The sequence below is a fragment of the Myxine glutinosa genome, chromosome 10 (genome assembly GCF_964187855.1).
Source record: "Myxine glutinosa chromosome 10, kmMyxGlut1.1, whole genome shotgun sequence".
In the NCBI taxonomy this organism is placed as follows: domain Eukaryota; kingdom Metazoa; phylum Chordata; class Myxini; order Myxiniformes; family Myxinidae; genus Myxine; species Myxine glutinosa.
Window position 1 is genome coordinate 134,410,071 of NC_136270.1, and position 20,297 is coordinate 134,430,367.

The 20,297-nt window shown below is 43.9% G+C and overlaps 1 protein-coding gene across 5 annotated transcripts in view; it reads left to right on the forward strand.

Annotated features, from left to right (window-relative positions):
- The first annotated feature begins 705 nt into the window (after positions 1-705).
- RFWD3 (ring finger and WD repeat domain 3) overlaps positions 706-20,297 on the forward strand; it is an 86,133-nt gene continuing 66,541 nt past the window's right edge. For 3 of the 5 annotated variants that reach the window (XM_078786145.1, XM_078786149.1, XM_078786150.1), the window contains exons 1-7: positions 706-744; positions 12,393-12,648; positions 15,201-15,335; positions 15,630-15,789; positions 17,857-17,939; positions 18,030-18,194; positions 19,687-19,778. In XM_078786145.1, coding sequence (XP_078642271.1) covers positions 12,433-12,648; positions 15,201-15,335; positions 15,630-15,789; positions 17,857-17,939; positions 18,030-18,194; positions 19,687-19,778 — 851 coding nt within the window. In that variant the 5' untranslated portion in view covers positions 706-744; positions 12,393-12,432. Of the gene's footprint in view, positions 822-12,392; positions 12,649-15,200; positions 15,336-15,629; positions 15,790-17,856; positions 17,940-18,029; positions 18,195-19,686; positions 19,779-20,297 lie in introns of all 5 variants that reach the window. The other 2 variants (XM_078786146.1, XM_078786147.1) reach the window with 2 other exon arrangements.

Consider the following 20,297-nt stretch of genomic DNA (forward strand, 5'->3'; position numbering starts at 1 on the left):
GATGAAAATTGACGATTTTATGTGGTGCTGACATTTGACCTTTTGAACAAATTATTAATTTGCTTTCTCCATATTCTCATAATAAAGCTTTGGTGAAAATTTGATGAGAAAACTGAAATGGTAAATTGAAATTTCAGGTCAATTCGAAGAAAATTGATGATTTTAGGTGATGCTGACCTTTCTTTCACCTTTTGACTTTTTGATAAAATTATTGATTTGTCTTCTCCATATAATCCGAATAATGCTTTGTTGAAAATTTGGTGATAAAACGAAAATGGTAAAAACATTACAGCCTGGACACACACACGCGCACACGCACACACACGCGCACACGCGGACACACACACACACGCGCACATGACACACACACACACACACACACACACACACACACACACACACACACACACACGCGCGCGCGCGCGCGCTCTCACACACACACACACACACACACACACACACACAACCAACAAGACGAATGGAATGAGTTCATGAAGACGGTTTCTTTAAATGGGCGGTGTATAGGCGTAACGCTGACGAAACTGATATCCTTTTTTAATCTTCATTTTGGGGGAATGTTAAATCATCTGTTTAATATAGAAATCTAACGTTTCATGCAATATTATAAACCCATGAAATTGTGTTTTACCTTGATGGCAGAATCCCTTTAGGAGGAAATATTGACTATTGTTCGTTTTTATCGTCAAGGCGGAAGTCACGTCACGGAAACATCGAAATTTGAAGGTGGACGGTTATACTTATATCAGTTTGGCGCTTTCGCTTCATTTGTTGGGGAGGTGGGATTTATTGACTGATTGAGGGTACATGGGGGTAAAAGGAGTAAAAATGTATCGTGGGGTGAATGTGTGTTCGTAGTTGAGAAAGTTGAAGTACATTTAGGGGTTTACGTGTACTTTTATTTCAGATGTAGATAATCATTAACATTTATATGACATGAGTCATGAGTGATGAGTGTTCGTTTCGATGGTTTGTACATTTTGATGTAGAAGGTGTGTAAATGGATAAGGTATGTAGATGGATAAGCTGTGTCGATGCATAACATAAGCCTAAGGTGTGTACATTTTGATGTATAAGGTAAAGGTGTATGTATGAGGGTTTGTTTTGTACGATTGTATAATAGTTATTACTAGTACCCGACTGCAAAGCCGCAATGAGCTGGCGAAGCCAAAGCCTCTCGCCACTATTTTACCCATCACGATGGCATCAGTAGGTTAGGTAGTTGGAGGTAGGTAGGTGTAGTAGGTACCGTACCGAGTTCAAAATGACACCATTTGCATTCTGGATGAGATTAAAGTTTATTAAATTTTCTTCTTTATTAATTCGGTGAATTCCGTCTCAACTTCGGATATTTCCGGCCGTGAAAAACCATCCCCGACGGCCGCGAGATTTCTAAAAAATAATTCTTCGTCAATTTTCGAATATTTGACGCCGTTTTCACCTCCGAAACGGTAATAAGCTTTTTTGAAATATTTTTTCAAATGCTCGAATCTCATTGGTTCCGGTGTTTGGTAAAGATTTTCGTTGAAGATAACGAGGGACCGTGCGGGCCGAGGTTGGTCTGAAAGTATTTTAATTACAAATTAGAGGTGCATAGGATTGTGAATAAAAAAAAGAGGGGTGAAACAAACTCCCATTGAACTTTTTTCAATTTGTTCTGCATACTTCCGCATCCACAAGATGGCGGCCTCCATTGAGCGATTTGGTGCGTCAAAGCTTCGAAATTCTCAAGGGATCCAGCAAAATCTGGCTTTTCAACATAATACGTACGCGTTCATTCACAACATCGGCTTCGCCGGCTACTAGTATGCAAAGCCGCAATGAGCCGGCGAAGCCAAAACCTCTTGCCACTATTTTACCCATCACTATGGCATCAGTAGGTCAGGTAGTTGGTAGGTGTAGTAGGTACCGTACCTGGTAAGACTTGGTAAAAGAGAAGAGCAGACAGTCCTCCCCAATACCTACATACAATAAATGTCACAAGAAGCTTAAGGAAGTAACTATACGATGTGCTAGCTCAGGGCCTATTTTAAGAAATTTTAACTGGGCTTAATATACGTTTTCACAGTATGTGTGTCGTCTTCTAACTTCAGTCGCTGTTAGGACTGGTTCTCTCCGGGCACTGCGGCTTCCTCCACCAGAAGAAGTTAGCTTGCAGGAAGATCAGTTCCGACAGCTAAGACGATAGCGCCGTTTCAACGGCAATGTGTGACTGTCGTTAATCAAACCGTGTCGGTGGCGCTGATTGGCTGACCTAAGCTGATCGCTGATTTGTCAGCTCACAAAATTTCGAAAATTCAGACCTAAAATGACACCATTTGCATTCTGGATGAGATTAAAATTGATAAAATTTACTTCTTGATTAATTCGGTGAATTCCGTCTCAACTTTGGATATTTCCGGCCGTGAAAAAGTATCCCCGACGGCCGCGAGATTTCTAAAAAATAATTCTTCGTCAATTTTAGAATATTTGACGCCGTTTTCAGCCTCCGAAACGCGGTAGTAAGCTTTTTAAAAATATTTTTTCAAATGCTCGAATCTCATTGGTTCCGATGTTTGGTAAAGATTTTCGTTGAAGATAACGAGGGACCGTGCGGGCCGAGGTTGGTCTTAAAGTATTTTAATTACAAATTAGAGGTGCATAGGATTGTGAATAAAAAAAAGAGGGGTGAAACAAACTCCCATTGAACTTTTTTCAATTTGTTCTGCATACTTCCGCATCCACAAGATGGCGGCCTCCATTGAGCGATTTGGTGCGTCAAAGCTTCGAAATTCTCAAGGGATCCAGCAAAATCTGGCTTTTCAACATAATACGTACGCGTTCATTCACAACATCGGCTTCGCCGGCTACTAGTATGCAAAGCCGCAATGAGCCGGCGAAGCCAAAACCTCTTGCCACTATTTTACCCATCACTATGGCATCAGTAGGTCAGGTAGTTGGTAGGTGTAGTAGGTACCGTACCTGGTAAGACTTGGTAAAAGAGAAGAGCAGACAGTCCTCCCCAATACCTACATACAATAAATGTCACAAGAAGCTTTAGGAAGTAACTATACGATGTGCTAGCTCAGGGCCTATTTTAAGAAATTTTAACTGGGCTTAATATACGTTTTCACAGTATGTGTGTCGTCTTCTAACTTCAGTCGCTGTTAGGACTGGTTCTCTCCGGGCACTGCGGCTTCCTCCACCAGAAGAAGTTAGCTTGCAGGAAGATCAGTTCCGACAGCTAAGACGATAGCGCCGTTTCAACGGCAATGTGTGACTGTCGTTAATCAAACCGTGTCGGTGGCGCTGATTGGCTGACCTAAGCTGATCGCTGATTTGTCAGCTCACAAAATTTCGAAAATTCAGACCTAAAATGACACCATTTGCATTCTGGATGAGATTAAAATTGATAAAATTTACTTCTTGATTAATTCGGTGAATTCCGTCTCAACTTTGGATATTTCCGGCCGTGAAAAAGTATCCCCGACGGCCGCGAGATTTCTAAAAAATAATTCTTCGTCAATTTTAGAATATTTGACGCCGTTTTCAGCCTCCGAAACGCGGTAGTAAGCTTTTTAAAAATATTTTTTCAAATGCTCGAATCTCATTGGTTCCGATGTTTGGTAAAGATTTTCGTTGAAGATAACGAGGGACCGTGCGGGCCGAGGTTGGTCTTAAAGTATTTTAATTACAAATTAGAGGTGCATAGGATTGTGAATAAAAAAAAGAGGGGTGAAACAAACTCCCATTGAACTTTTTTCAATTTGTTCTGCATACTTCCGCATCCACAAGATGGCGGCCTCCATTGAGCGATTTGGTGCGTCAAAGCTTCGAAATTCTCAAGGGATCCAGCAAAATCTGGCTTTTCAACATAATACGTACGCGTTCATTCACAACATCGGCTTCGCCGGCTACTAGTATGCAAAGCCGCAATGAGCCGGCGAAGCCAAAACCTCTTGCCACTATTTTACCCATCACTATGGCATCAGTAGGTCAGGTAGTTGGTAGTAGGTAGGTGTAGTAGGTACCGTACCTGGTAAGACTTGGTAAAAGAGAAGAGCAGACAGTCCTCCCCAATGGCAATACCTGCATACAATAAATGTCACAAGAAGCTTAAGGAAGTAACTATACGATATGCCAGCTTAAGGCCTATTTTAAGAAATTTTAACTGGGCTTAATATACGTTTTCACAGTATGTGTGTCGTCTTCTAACTTCAGTCGCTGTTAGGACTGGTTCTCTCCGGGCACTGCGGCTTCCTCCACCAGAAGAAGTTAGCTTGCAGGAAGATCAGTTCCGACAGCTAAGACGATAGCGCCGTTTCAACGGCAATGTGTGACTGTCGTTAATCAAACCGTGTCGGTGGCGCTGATTGGCTGACCTAAGCTGATCGCTGATTTGTCAGCTCACAAAATTTCGAAAATTCAGACCTAAAATGACACCATTTGCATTCTGGATGAGATTAAAATTGATAAAATTTACTTCTTGATTAATTCGGTGAATTCCGTCTCAACTTTGGATATTTCCGGCCGTGAAAAAGTATCCCATACGGCCGCGAGATTTCTAAAAAATAATTCTTCATCAATTTTAGAATATTTGACGCCGTTTTCAGCCTCCGAAACGCGTAATAAGCTTTTTTGAAATATTTTTTCAAATGCTCGAATCTCATTGGTTCCGGTGTTTGGTGACGATTTTCGTTGAAGATAACGAGGTTGGTCTTAAAGTATTTTAATTACAAATTAGAGGTGCATAGGATTGTGAATCAAACAAAGACGGGTGAAACAAACTCCTATTGAACTTTTTTCAATTTGTTATGCATACTTCCGCATCCGCAAGATGGCGGCCTCCATTGAGCGATTTGGTGCGTCAAAGCTTCGAAATTCTCAAGCCAAGGGATCCAGCATAATCTGTTTTTTCAACATAATATGTACGCGTTCATTGACAACACTGGCTTCGCCGGCTATTAATAAGCGTTTTGTGAACAGTTTATTTCGCTCTTCTCCCATGTGAATGGAATGTGAGGTGCATTTATTTATTTAAATATTGGACCAAATAATGCGAATGCAGCATAGAGGCTAAAATGGATGTACGACCGCCGCACCGCAATTGAGGATTGTACAGTAAAATTGCACGTTGCACGTACAGTAGTAATTGCACGTACAGTGAAATAAAGGTACATGCAAGAAAACTGATATTGCCAATAATATTAATAACTGGGCACACCACATAACCTTCCCGCAAGACCCACAGAACGATCCACACATTCCGCTAGCGCTGCATGAGCTTAAATATCCCACAGAACGATCCATGCATTTCTGCCAGCACTGCGTGAGCTTAAAAATCCCACAGAACGATTCACACATTTCTGCCAGCGCTGCGCGAGCTTAAAAATCACACAGAACGATTCATGCATTTCTGCCAGCGCTGCGCGAGCTTAAAAATCCCACAGAACGATTCACACATTTCTGCCAGTGCTGCGCGAGCTTAAAAATCACAAAGAATGATCCATGCATTTCTGCTAGCGTTGCACGAGCTTAAAAATCCCACAGAACGATCCACGCATTCTGCTAGCACTGCACGAGCTTAAAAATCCCACTGAACGATCCACACATTTCTGCAAGCGCTACACGAACTTAAAAATCCCACAGATCGATCCACGCATTCTGGTAGTGCTTCACGAGCTTAAAAATCCCACTGAACAATCCACACATTTCTGCCAGCGCTGCACGAGCTTAAATATCCCACTGAACGATCCACTCATTTCTGCCAGTGCTGCACGAGCTTAAAAATCCCACAGAAAGATCCACACATTCTGCTAGCGCTGCGCGAGCTTAAAAATCCCACAGAACGATCCACACATTTCTGCTAGCGCTGCACGAGCTTAAAAATCCCACAGAACGATCCACGCATTCTGCTCGTGCTGCGCGAGCTTAAAAATCCCACAGAACGATCCACACATTTCTGCCAGTGCTGCGCAAGCTTAAAAATCCCACTGAACAATCCACGCATTTCTGCCAGCTCTGTGCGAGCTTAAAAATCCCACAGAATGACTCATGCATTTTTGCCAGCGCTGCATAAGCTTAAAAGTCCCACTTGAATGATCCACGCATTTCTGCCAGCATTGCACGAGCTTAAAAATCCCACTGAACGATCCACGCATTTCTGCCAGCGCTGCACGAGCGTAAAAATCCCACTGAACGATCCATGCATTTCTGCCAGCGCTGCACGAGCTTAAAAATCCCACTGAGCGATCCACGCTTTCTGCCAGCGCTGCTCGAGCTTAAAAATCTCACTGAACGATCCACGCATTTCTGCCAGCGCTGCACGAGCTTAAAAATCTCACTGAACGATCCACGCATTTCTGCCAGCGCTGCATGAGCTTAAAAATCCCACTGAACGATCCACACATTTCTGCCAGAGATGCACGAGCGTAAAAATCTCACTGAACGATCCACGCATTTCTGCCAGCACTGCATGAGCTTAAAAATCCCACTGAACGATCCATGCATTTCTGCCAGAGCTGCATGAGCGTAAAAATCCCACTCTGGTGGTACAAGTCTGTTCCAACCCTTCACAACCAGCTACGCACGGCCACCTGGACTGCCTCGTCGTTTTCATAGTGCTGGCCTCTCATGTGATCTTTCAAGGGCCCGAACGGATGGTAGTCCGGGGGGGTAGGGAGCTAAGTCTGGGGCTAAGTCAAGGGGGCTAAGTCTGGATGCTACAGGGGGTAGGGAGCACTTCCCAGCCATTTTTTGAGTTGTCCTCCTATGTCAGACACGCAGTGTGGGGTCTCGCAGTGTCACGTTGAAAGACTACAGCTTTTTTTCATCGGGCGCTTTTACCAAATCGCATCTCGAGTGTCTGAACATTGCGAGCCGTATTGATGGTTTCCCATTTGGGCACGGAATGAACCAGTGTGCATCCCTCGGCATCCCAGAAGACTGTTCTCATAACTTTGCCGGTGTAGGGTACTCTTTTGGCCTTCTTCTTTTGGAGATGTGGAGTGATGCCATTCCATGCTTTGCTGCTGGGTTTCTGGGTCGAAATGGTGGAACCAGCTTTCCTCACCTGTTAAGATATGGAAAAGGAAGTCATTGCCCTTGGAAGCATGTCGTTTAAGCAACTGTGATGACAAATCCATGGGTGTATTTTTGTGTTCCTCCATAAGCAAACAGGGAACCCAGCAGGAACAAACCTGATGATATCCAAGCTCGCTATCATCTTCTGTACGACATGTCGTCCTATGCCAATCTGTGCTGCAATCTCCCTAACTGTCAAACTTCGGTCCTCACTGATGAGCACATCATCTTTCTGCTCATTCTTTCAGTTGTGGTGCTTCTCGGCCGACCACAGAGTAGCTGATCGACGATATCTGTGTTTCTGTCTTTGAAGTGTTTTAACACAGGTACGACTGACACTGCTAACGTCAATACAGACATCTCCGTGGACCTGACTCAATCAGCCGTATATATCTACAGTACAGCTGAGTTGTTCTCCTTAATAAAGAATTCAATAACTGCACGTTGGCAAAACGATGTGTCGTTGACAGCCATTTTGTCACAAGGGATTGTGGGAACGCCAGTGGTGCTTGTGTTTATGTTGGAATGGATAGATGTCACGAATAACTTGTGTTCCACTATATTCAGCAAAATGTGTGGAATCCATTGAATCGACGCTCATGAATTTGGATGAATACAAAGTGTCTGTCTGTCAATCTGGCTGTCCGTCCATTTCCAAAAAAGGAGACAGTAGGTGAGGGGTCCTCCAGCCTGTAGACTTACTTGTTGCACAGGAATGATAGGCAGATTTACCTCCACAGCTTCAAATTTCCTTCTTGTTAACCTGTCTCACTGTCTGTGATACAAAACAAACAGGCTCGGACATTCGGCTTTGTTGAATGGACAAAGCTTTTCATTGTATTTCAAAAGTACATTTTATCCATTGGTAACATTATTTGTAGGGAATTTGCTTTGGAAAAATTAATAATCCAGTGGAATTGTATCTCTATCCAATTGTAGTTGGATTAAGGTCTGAACTCTCATTGTGAAACATGTGCATGTCCTCAGGCTTGTGGTCATACCTGCGTTGGGTTTAGTCACATGATCACGTTTGGTTAAACACTAATATTTTATACTGTAACAATCGCGGCCCTCTAATTGCCTGGTACAAGTCCAACGAGTCGTTTTAATCATGACTCCAGAGGCCAGTTGAGTCAGTGATTCTGGGTAGGGCCTTTGATTTCCATTTCCTTCCCCGTTGGACCCGTCGAGCCAACCAAGCTCTAAGCTATTTAAGCACCACCAACCCCGTTCCAACTGGGCCGAGTGAGCCGGAGACTGATGGTGCTGACCGGGTTATGGCAGTGATTGCCGTGACCCATTACCCTCGAAGCAGGTGTTAGCTGACCACGTAAAGAGAACCACAACAATCAGATTTCACTCCAAGACCAAGTCAGGTTTATAAGGAAAAGAAAAAGCCAGGCAAAAACACTGATGTAATAAATAAATAATGAGCACGAATAAGCACCCACAGTATCAACGACAAATGGGATACCTTAAATATCCTATGCTTTAAGGCCTGATCAAACTCACCACAGAACAAAGACAGATGAAGGCAGACAAGATGGACATACCTGAGCTGTGCCGGTGTGGCACAGCTGGCCAGAATGCATGTTGGTCTCCTCAATTCCATCAGCTTTCCGTCCTGGAAACTCCTGTACAGCTGATTCAAGGAAACTCTCTTCTCGTATGGTTCTGAGTAACTCTTCTCAGCCGGTTCTAGGAAACTCTCTTGTCAGCCGGTACTGGGAAACTCTCTTCTCAGATGGTTCTGAGAAACTCTCTTATCAGATGGTTCTGGGAAACTCTCTTATCAGACGGTTCTGGGAAACTCTCATCAGACGGTTCTGGGAAACTCTCATCAGACGGTGCTGGGAAACTCTCTCATCAGACGGTTCTGGGAAACTCTCATCAGACGGTGCTGGGAAACTCTCTCATCAGACGGTGCTGGGAAACCCTCTCATCAGACGGTGCTGGGAAACCCTCTCATCAGACGGTGCTGGGAAACCCTCTCATCAGACGGTGCTGGGAAACTCTCTCATCAGACGGTGCTGGGAAACCCTCTTATCAGACGGTTCTGGGAAACTTTCTCCTCATACGGTTCTGGGAAACTCTCTCCTCAGACGGTTCAGGAGAAACTCTCTCCTCAGACGGTTCTGGGAAACTCTCTCATCAGACGGTTCTGGGAAACTCTCTCCTCAGACGGTTCTGGGAAACTCTCTCCTCAGACGGTTCTGGGAAACTCTCTCCTCAGACGGTTCTGGGAAACTCTCTCCTCAGACGGTTCTGGGAAACTCTCTCCTCAGACGGTTCTGGGAAACTCTCTCCTCAGACGGTTCTGGGAAACTCTCTCCTCAGACGGTTCTGGGAAACTCTCTCCTCAGACGGTTCTGGGAAACTCTCTCCTCAGACGGTTCTGGGAAACTCTCTCCTCAGACGGTTCTGGGAAACTCTCTCCTCAGACGGTTCTGGGAAACTCTCTCCTCAGACGGTTCTGGGAAACTCTCTCATCAGACGGTTCTGGGAAACTCTCTCATCAGACGGTTCTGGGAAACTCTCTCATCAGACGGTTCTGGGAAACTCCTCTTCGCCTGTTCTGGGAAATTCTCTTCTCAGATGGTTCTGGGAAACTCTTCTCTGCCAGTTCTGGGGAACTCTCTTCTGGTACCCCACTGCTGCTTAGGCTTTTTAAAGTCTTTGATCCCCACCCTCAGCCCTGACATGCTTCACCCCTTCCCTCTCGGTCATGATTGGGCCGCGGCCCAGTCTGGAGGCGGATAAACCTCTCGAGATGTGTCACTCAAACCACTCGGAGTTAATTAATGTGATGGGCTGTACACAGCTGTTTCCCCGGCATTTCCAAAAATGCTCTGTCAAGGTTTCTCAGACGCTTCAAACAAAACAAATTACAGATTCCAAAGGGTAGAACATAAAATGAATAGGTCAAAATGGATGGAGGTTTTAGAAACAAAAAACATGGGAGGTCGATGTCTCCATCTAGACATAATAGAGACGCATGTGAAATATCGCATTTAATCACTTCACTTTTATTCATTTAAGGAAATAACTACGCTATATTAAGCATTTATTAACCCCTATAAATCATTTCTGTAACAATAAAATAACAATTGCAGATATGTTAAAATATTGCAGATATTGCCAGTGTGTGCCCTGGTTTAGAATAGGTATACCGTATCCCTGCGTGTCGTAAGAGGCGACTAAAGGGTTGGCGTCAGGGAGGGCATCCGGCCATAAAAACATTGCCTCAAAAAGGGAACCATAATGATTGTCATGGGGCCCACAAAGCTAACCCCCACTCCAGCAGGGAAAATGGCCTCAAAAAAAGGATGAGATTTTTTTTTTTTTTTTTTTTTGAATACAGAATCGAGGCTTGGTAAAGAGCTAACATTTATCACACAAACAAATCAAACAGACAAACAAACAAAGTATATAAAAAGGAGAGCGGTAGACAAGATGGGGAGAGAAGGGGAAGCACATAAACACAACATTTGAGAGCAGGGACATCGGGAATGTGTGGGAGGGAGAGGGCTTGGGGGGGAGGCGGCGTGGGTGGCGTGGGTGGGGCGGCGTGGGTGGGTACAAACACAAGGACACCAAGGACTTCCAGAAAAGAAGTTGGTATTTCAAAAAAGTGGATTTGGGGTGAAATTAGCGGGGGTAGAAAAGATCAAGGTTTTGGATGGGGGAAGATAAGAGATGGTGGTGAACAGCTGTTTAAAGACCTGGAGGGAGGAGTGGGATTGAAGAGAGTGAGGGAGTTTGTTCCAGAGGCTGGAGAAAAGAGGAATGAAGGAGTGAAGGTGAGCAGAGAGTCTTGATTTTGGCAGTTTAACCATTAGAGGGTTGCAGGCAGATCTTGTGTGACCTGTAGGAATATTTGGGGGGACAGAGTCCAGAGAGAGCTGGAGGAGCAAGGCCGGAGAGGAGTCGGTAGAAGACAGAAAGACCACCAACCTGCCTGCGGTGAGTAAGTGAAAGGCCCTCGGAGGTAGCTTCATCGCGGGAGACTCAAATGATTCTGAACGCTTTGGTTTCAACAGCGTGAAGACGAGCTAGGTGTGAGGCAGGAGCACCAGCCCAGAGGGGAGAGCAGTATTCCATTGAGCTGCGGATGAAAGCCTTGTATGTGGTGAGGAGCTCAGGTGTGCCAAGGAAGGACTTCGCACGACAGAGGATGCCCAGTCGGCGACTGGCTTTGGAGGCCAGATTGGAAATGTGGTTTTTCCAGGAAAGATCATGGCAGATAGTGAGACCCAAAAGCTTGAGTGACAGAACTTCTTGGAGAGGATTATTCAGAAAGTGGATGGGAGGGTTGTCCAGTCGGTCTTTTTGGAGAGACCTTCGTAAGAGTGAGATTTGTCAGGATTGAAAGACGTGTTCCACTTGTTTGCCCAGTCTGTGATTTTGTCCAGGTCTGCAGAGAGTGAGGAGGCTGCAGACTGCCGATCTGAGGGATGAGGAATGGAGCGGCAGAAAGTAGAGTCATCAGCAAAGAGATAGAGAGGATTTTCAAGAGAGTCGGAGAGATCATTGATGAAGACCAGAAAAAGCACAGGGCCCAGAACACTGCCTTGGGGGAACTCCAGCCTGAACAGGAAGAGGAGATGAGAGAAACCCATTCAGGGCCACACGCTGATTACAACTAGAGAGGGTGAAGAAGAGTGGGTGAAGAGAACAGAGAGAGGGAGTGAAAGAGCAGAAGAACAGGATTTTAGGACCCGTGGGATGATGCCGTCAGGTTCAGTTGCAGAATCAGAGTCGAGGGTTGACAGAAACTTTTCCACCTTGTCAGGAGGAAAGGACACAAAGTCCAGGAGCAGCTGGGTACGACTGGATACGGTGGGTACAGAGAGGGATGGGTTTGGGACACAAGATTTAGAGGCAAACACAGAGTTGAGGCATTCAGCTTTTTCACGTGCGGAGTCAGCTGTGTAACCGTTTGAGGTAAGGGAGGGGGGATGGAGGTGGAACAAACACCAGAAACAGATTTGACCAGACGCCACCAGGATTTGGAAGAGGGAGACAGATAAGAGAGTTCGGTCTTGAGAACGGAGAGATATTGTTTCCTGGCTCTCCTGAGGGTGGGCACACACTTGTTTCGGGCTTTGTGAAAGGAAATGAGATTTCCTTCCGTTGGATTTGCTTTCCAGGAGACGAAGATATGTTAAAATAAATGTAAAAAGTCCCACCACACCTAATATTTTATTTTTATTTTTAACCACCTTTTTAACATGATTTATTTGTTTGCAAAAATGAAGTATTGCAGTGTTAACCGAAGTCAAGTTCATTCTGTAACTTTTTTTTTTCTTCAGTTATTTTCTTTGCAAACAATAGCAATGCTGTGTCGCCGTGATGTCTGGAGGAAGTGACACCGAGTTAGAATCATTTGATGAAGAGAATGGCAGCTGGGATCAGGAAGTACTCTCTACTAACAGCCAGCCCATTGTTTCCATGCAAGAAGTGTCACCTGCTCCATTTTGTAGCCAGAATATTCCACCCCTGCATTATTTTGCTCCTGAAAGCACAAACTTCAGCGAGGATGTCGCTCAAACGAGACGCACAGGAATGGTATGTCATGCATACTCACACACTCATGCTCTAGTGCTTCAATGCTCACACACTAACACCCTCACGCACAAACACTCTCACACATTCTCTGTATTCTCTGTGCTCTCTCTCTCTCTCTCTCTCTCTCTTTCTCTCTTTCTCTCTTTGCTCTCTCTCTCTCTTTGCACTTTCTTTCTCTCTCTCTCTCTCTCTCTTTGCACTTTCTCTCTCTCTCTCTCTTTGCACTTTCTCTCTCTCTCTTTCTCTCTCTCTCTCTCTCTCTCTCTCTCTCTCTCTCTTTGCACTTTCTCTATCTCTCTCTTTCTCTCTCTTTGCACTTTCTCTCTCTCTCTCTCTCTCTCTCTCTTTGCACTTTCTCTCTCTCTCTCTCTCTCTCTCTCTCTCTCTCTCTCTCTCTCTCTCTCTCTCTCTCTCTCTTTGCACTTTCTCTATCTCTCTCTCTTTGCACTTTCTCTATCTCTCTCTCTTTGCACTTTCTCTCTCTCTCTCTTTGCACTTTCTCTATCTCTCTCTCTCTCTCTCTCTCTCTCTCTCTCTCTCTTTGCACTTTCTCTATCTCTCTCTTTCTCTCTCTTTGCACTTTCTTTCTCTCTCTCTCTTTGCACTTTCTCTCTCTCTCTCTCTCTCTCTCTCTCTCTCTCTCTCTCTCTCTTTGCACTTTCTCTCTCTCTCTCTTTCTCTCTCTTTGCACTTTCTCTCTCTCTCTCTCTTTGCACTTTCTCTCTCTCTCTCTCTCTCTCTCTCTCTCTCTCTCTTTGCACTTTCTCTCTCTCTCCCTCTCTCTCTCTCTCTCTCTCTCTCTCTTTGCACTTTCTCTCTCTCTCTCTCTCTCTCTTTGCACTTTCTCTCTCTCTCTCTCTCTCTCTCTCTCTCTCCTTGCACTTTTCTCCTCTCTCTCTCTCTCTCCCTCTCTCTCTTTGCTCTCTCTCTCTCTTTGCACTTTCTCTCTCTCTCTCTCTCTCTCTCTCTCTTTGCACTTTCTCTCTCTCTCTCTCTCTCTCTCTCTCCTTGCACTTTTCTCCTCTCTCTCTCTCCCTCTCTCTCTCTCTTTGCTCTCTCTCTCTCTCTTTGCACTTTCTCTCTCTCTCTCTCTCTCTCTCTCTCTCTCTCTCTCTCTCTCTTTGCACTTTCTCTCTCTCTCTCTCTCTCTCTCTCTCACGCTCTCTCTTCCAACCTAACTGGAAAGCCTATTATCACATTCTTATTCCAAAGAAAACTGCCGACCTGTCGTGGAGGTTGGCACATTGGGTATTACCCACCAATAAGCTCTTGCATGTTTTTTCTCCTGAAATATCTGACCATTGTCCCTTCTGTGGTGCTCTTGAGACCGTGTCACATGCTTATGTTGAATGTGCGCGCTTGATTCCTTTATTTGGTTTGCTGCATGAAATGTGCATGAAGCTTTCTTTAAACTTTACTTTGAATTCTTTCATTTTTTGCTTTGCCTCAAACACACACCAAATAGAAGTGGCCCTAGCGAACTTTCTCGTTGCCATGGCAAAGAAAGCAATATATCGCACGAGGAAAATGCAAATTGAAAATCCTACAAGATGTACAGATAACCTCCCGGCCTGTTTTAAAGGACTTGTTTTTGCCCGGATTAAAACAGAATTTTGTTTCTATACATATATGGATAAAGTATTGATCTTCAAAAGTATATGGGCATTGAATAATGCGCTTTGCTCTGTGCAAAATGGTGTGCTGATCACAGATTGATCACTCCTCGAGCATGATATGATTTCTTTGTGAGGAGCAAAACACTTTATTATTTTTTTCCTGTTCCCTTTCTTGATGGACTAATGGTCTTCATGTAAATGTTCCCTTTAAAATGGTTTTGCTTGTTTTTTTACCTCTGATTTGTGAAATGCTTTGTGAAATGGTTGTATTTATACGTTTTACAAAATATACTTTTTGATATTTTTGTAATAAAAGGATGGTAAAAGTCAGTCTCTCTCTCTCCTTGCACTTTCTCCTCACGCTCTCTCTCTCTCCTTGCACTTTCTCCTTGCACTTTCTCCTCACGCTCTCTCTCTCTCTCTCCTTGCACTTTCTCCTCACGCTCTCTCTCTCTCTCTCTCTCTCTCTCTCGCTCTCCTTGCACTTTCTCCTCACGCTCTCTGGTTGATAGGTGATGTAATGACTGCATTTAAGGGTCACAGAACCTTTGCATGGTGTAAGAGAAATGGTCATGCAATAAATGTCACGGTCAATCGTGGACCAGAGATGATGGCACCTGTAAAATAATCGGCAATATTCACCGGGGTTGTATTGTCTGCTTAATAGTACGTTTGTGCACCTAAGGATGTGGAGCGATTGATGGCAGTCGGTATTTTTGCTGATGTTTGCCTGGCTGATGACTCAACGAGGAGTAGTAGATGTACTAAAGATGTACTTAGTAATTATTGCATATAATTTAAAAATACGATTGAAAGAGGTATTGATGATCCTGAGGATGTACCTTTGCCGATTGGAGTTTAATGCTAATATCAGAGGGGTTTTGAAGTTCTCTGTCCTTTGTGGACCACCATGCCGTTACCTGGTGGTTTATGCAGAGCCGGATTTGCGATTTGAGACGTACATCGAGACCGATCTTTGGAAGGTGCGTAAGGCAACTGCGAAGAGGTCCACAGCGACAACATCACCGATTAGATGAATACTTTGCCAGGAGGACTCCTCAACCGATGCAGGTATGCTGCAGAGCATTTTTATTTGAGTAAAAATAAAGTGAAGCGAGTTGATTGGGATCTCAATACAGGTGTTGCTATATTTTGAGCCTCTCTACCTTGCCTTTGTATCAATGAAGTTCTTGCTGAGTAAGCTGGTCTTGGGTGATCTAGTCGAGTGGGATTACTTGTTCTGGTTCTGTTCGTTCAATTCTTAAATGCAAAATGTTGAGGCTCGAGCTAAGAGGGTTCCAAAGTTTTGATGTGGTTGTGGTTAATGTTTCCTTGCCATTTGTTGTCTTTTCCTGCTTATTGTAGATCGACTCTCCGACGAGGATCGCAGATTCCGATAGTGCTGAAGATGGAGATCTAGGAGGAAATGCTCCTGAAGTTATAGTTCTTGATAGTTGTGATTCAGACTTAGAAGAAGTATTGGCTATTTCTGAAGAAGCATCTGGTGTGCCTGAGTTTCCCACAGGTGAGGAAATGGAAACATGGTTACGTTGACATTTGTAAGAGTCTACTTTATTCAAAGCTCTTAATAAAACCTTAACCTAATGGGAATTTGAGACACTGCCAAAACATAAAAAAGGAGTACGGAGCCATTTTTTTCAAAGATTCTACCTGCGCAAGTTTTTATGGCATAGCCCGTAGGGCAATGCCGTCTACAACAGCTTGTCTGTCCGTATTTATGTCCCAACAAACGTACACCAATCAGAGCTGAGGATCTGGTCACATGACTGGGGACAGCGTTTAGTAAACATTACAGTTTCATATTTTACTAAAAGGAAATATAATCACCTTCTGTGGAACGTTTTGGGGTCCCAGCAGGTGTCATAAGGCAGGTATGAGGTTTCAGAAATTCTTCAATACAATTATGATTTTGAAATGTGATCGACATGGACCTTGCTCCCGAATCCGGAAGTGAAAAGATAACGGTTCGCTGGTTTGATAATATCTCAATATGATTGTGATTTAACATTATTTTGATACATGAACACTGTAGTATTAATTTATGATTGGAACGATGAATGATGCTGTTTGGAATGAAAATATAGAGATGTTGAGTTTAAAGAAGAATGAGGAAATATCGACGTAATGGTTTCCATCCGTGACATTCGCGAATTCCCCATTTGCAGTTTCACCATTGGCTGGATATAGCAACATTCAGACCGGGTACGTTTTTTTTCCCCCCAAGTCCTTCATGCACCTGTTGTCAATTCCTGATGTTTGACTGAAGGTGGCACAGGAATGTGGAATTTATTGGTTCATCGTTTCCCATTCACAGTTTTTTAAAATTTATTTACCCATGTCATTCACAGAATGGCTGTCCATGCCTGAAGTCCAAAATTTTTAAATAATTACCGTACATTATTTGCTAACTTCTAACTGGTATCCCCACCCAGGTCATACTATCCTCTTCAACTAAAGTATCAAATAAAGCCCGGGTCATGTATTTATTTATTTATTTATCATAATGGTACTCTGAAGGGTTTTCAGGATTGAGCTAAGTATACCAAATTACTTTGTGATTGAATTGCAGCACAATTGGTCTTCAGTGTGACATAACCTGACTGCCCTCTAGGCACTGCAACGTGGATCCCACTGGGTCTTGCTACTCGCTTATTGACTCTCGCTGTGCATGGCACGAGGTGAAACGATGGAAACGATATGATGATAAATGTGCTGGAAGATAAAGCTGATAGAAATAATCTCCTGCCACACACAGTCTTTCATGTTCAGAGCAGGATTAATTGTGGCGTAGCATGTTTATTATCCATGCTTAAAAAAAAAACAAAAAAAACGGGGAGATGTAGTCCCTGTCCTGTCTTGTCCTGTATGTGTGTCCGTCCGTTGCAAATCTCCTAAACGATTGTGCAGAAATTCACCAAACATGGTCGTTATGATCATCACATGGCAAAATGGTGCAAGAGCGGTATCATTTTTGGCCCTGCCCCCCCCGCCCCCCCCTTTGGCAGGGGCAAAAGGTCAAATAGCAAAAAAATTGTTTATGGGCACATTTTAAACACTTTCAATTAAACTTTATATGCAATCAATATTGAGGAATGCATCAAATATGTAACGATTTTTTGGACTTGACCACTGGTTCCTGCCCTAAGGGGTGGGGATTTAGGGTTACGGGGTCAAAATAAGTTTTATGTTTTTATTTTAACTCAAAACTTGATAATGGGTCATTCCTGATGAAAAAATGGTATGTACTGCTTCCTTGCTTGACACTCAGCATTTAGAGGATAGGCCAAACTGACAAACTGAGATGGCTTGCACGTTAAGCCAGAGAATATACAGGTGTCTGCAGCAGCAGCTTCTTTGAGGAGGTATTCCATTTTATTCTGGACAATTATGTTCACAAAGCTGGAGGGTGTGTCACTGTGTCATTCGCCGATTAAAGTCAAAGCCGCACCTGTTCCACTCTCACCTCCTTGGCTGACCATTGGCTTTTTGTCTCGTGATGATTGCTGATGTCATGCATTATTTGCCCTCTTAAGGAGGTTTGATGTATTTTTTTTTTTTTTTTCATTTCCAGCCGAACATGCCCGTGAAGATGAAAACACAAGTTCCGTTGAGGAGAAGACTACAGTGACCTGCACAGATGGACCCAATTGCTCCGTAAGTCCTTTCTGTCAGGTGCATTGGTTCCACTTTTGTTGACCTTGATCAATTCCGTTTTCAGACGGCTAACAGGTGTTCGTACATCAGGCAAGGAGCACACGCACCGAGGAGGAGGAAAGTGATATTTGTAGCATCTGCCTCGAGCCCTGGACGAATGTGGGACCTCATCGAATGTGCAACCTGCGCTGTGGCCACGTGTTCGGCTACAATTGTGTGATTAGGTGGTTCAACACTGCAAAGAAATGCCCACAGGTGAGGATCATTTTGTTGTGTTACATGCTTTTCGACATCTCGTGGTTTTGTGAAACCAATGTCCGATTGCACGGTACTATGCAATATAATCCTGTCTGTTCTGGCTACACGTTTATGTCATGTGGGTGGCATCCTCAAGCCTCCAAACGGCACAACCATGCTTGTGATCGTGGATTCTGCATGAAGCATTTTTTTTTTTTTGTATACAAGATCGAGGCTTGTGTAAGAGCCAACATTGATCACAAAATGACAAACTGACACATAAAACATGATAAAGGGAGCGGGAGACAAGATGGAGAGCAGGGACATCGGGAGATCTGTGGGAGGGGCTTGGGGGGGGGGGGAGGGAGGCATGGGAAGGGGGAGCGTGGGTGGGAGAGGTTAAAAAAAAACAAAAAAACACGTGGACATTGCTAGGACTTTCAGGAAAGAAGTCGATATTTCGGAAAAGTGGGTCTGGGTTGAATTAACGGGAGTAGAAATGCATACTTTATCATTCAAAGTGCATTTATATCAGGATGGAGAGAAGCAGCACATGCTCTATTGAGGTTTTTTTATACTGGACATATTGTGTGGGCCGACAGTATGGCTTAGAGGGACGTACACTCTTCACTAAGCTGTCTAGTCTGAGTTCAAATCTCAACCCACCTATAAACTGTCATCCTGGTGTTTCACATGCAGGGCGATTAATCGGCCTGCGTGACATCCTTTGGATCGACGTTAAACTGGATGTCCTGTCTTCTGGCACTAGTTGGTGGATGTTAAAGATCCCACAGTCATTCACAGAGTAGGCGAGCTATTGACAGCACCATGAAGGAGTGTGTGTGTGTGTGTGTGTGTGTGTGTGTGTGTGTGTGTGTGTGTGTGTGTGTGTGTGTGTGTACGTGTGTGTACGTACGTGTGTGTGTGTGTGTGTGTGTACGTGTGTGTGTGTGTGTGTGTGTGTGTGTACGCGCGCGTGTGCCATTACACAGAATTTCAACACAGAGGGCAGTTATTAGGCCCATCAAGTCTGTGCAGTGGTTCACAACCAGCTTACAACCAGCTTACAGCTCAGTGCTCCACATTTTTAAATGCGGAGCATCATGCAAATACCATTTTTAAAGTCTTTGGAATGGCTCAGCCTGAGTTCGAACCGCCGACAACCCAGACTCGGAGTTGATGCTCCAACCATTACACCACAGTGTCTGGTTTGTCCTTTGAACATCATAAAGTCACCAAATTAGTATTTTCATCTGAATACATCAAACGAGCAGAATCAGAGATTGAAAAACATGTGATTTTGCACGTGTATATATAAGATGGATGTTTGTGATGCGTGTGCACGCCTTGTTCACATCATCCTGAGGAAAGTACGCAAATGTTAATACCAGACAGGCCGACTCGTATCCCATTCACGGTCTTGTTTATCTGAGAATGTTTAGCCTTTTGTTGTGTACAAGTCCTATCCACATTGTACCATGATTTTGTTCTGTTTGTATTTGTGCTTCAGTGCAATAGAAGAGCAAAGAAGTCAGATGTCCGCCCGGTGTACGTGTCGACTCTCAGAGCCATCGATACGGTTGAACTGGAGAGCTTGAAAAAGTGAGGGATTTTCACTGTTTTAATCACACACGTTTTCAAAATCACCCACCTCATCACAGGCACATGTATTGTACTGCTTACAGTTGACTTCCCACCAAATAACACAGATTATGCAAATTTCACCTTGCAGGTGTTCCAGATGTTTTTTTAATGCCTAAGCCGATAAGCCTGTCGATTTGGGGTATGCATAGTCATTGCGTGACTGCCAATGCTTTGTGCAATCCTTTCGCTGTTAAATATGCCTCTCATAGTACAGGCCCAAGGTTATTCATTAATCCTGATGTTGCTGTGTATTGGTAAACAAACTTAATTTATATTCTCATATACATGTATATGTACATATTTCATATGTGGCTATTTCCACAATAAATGGTCATTTTGACGGACCCTACTTTGAAGTGTATTCTTGACTGGATATGTTGGTCAAATAATGTGACCTAAATTCTGTTTGAGAGCACATGTAATAAAGTTATAATGGAAATAAAATCATCGCCGAGTAGTGCCTCGTTTCATTTGTGT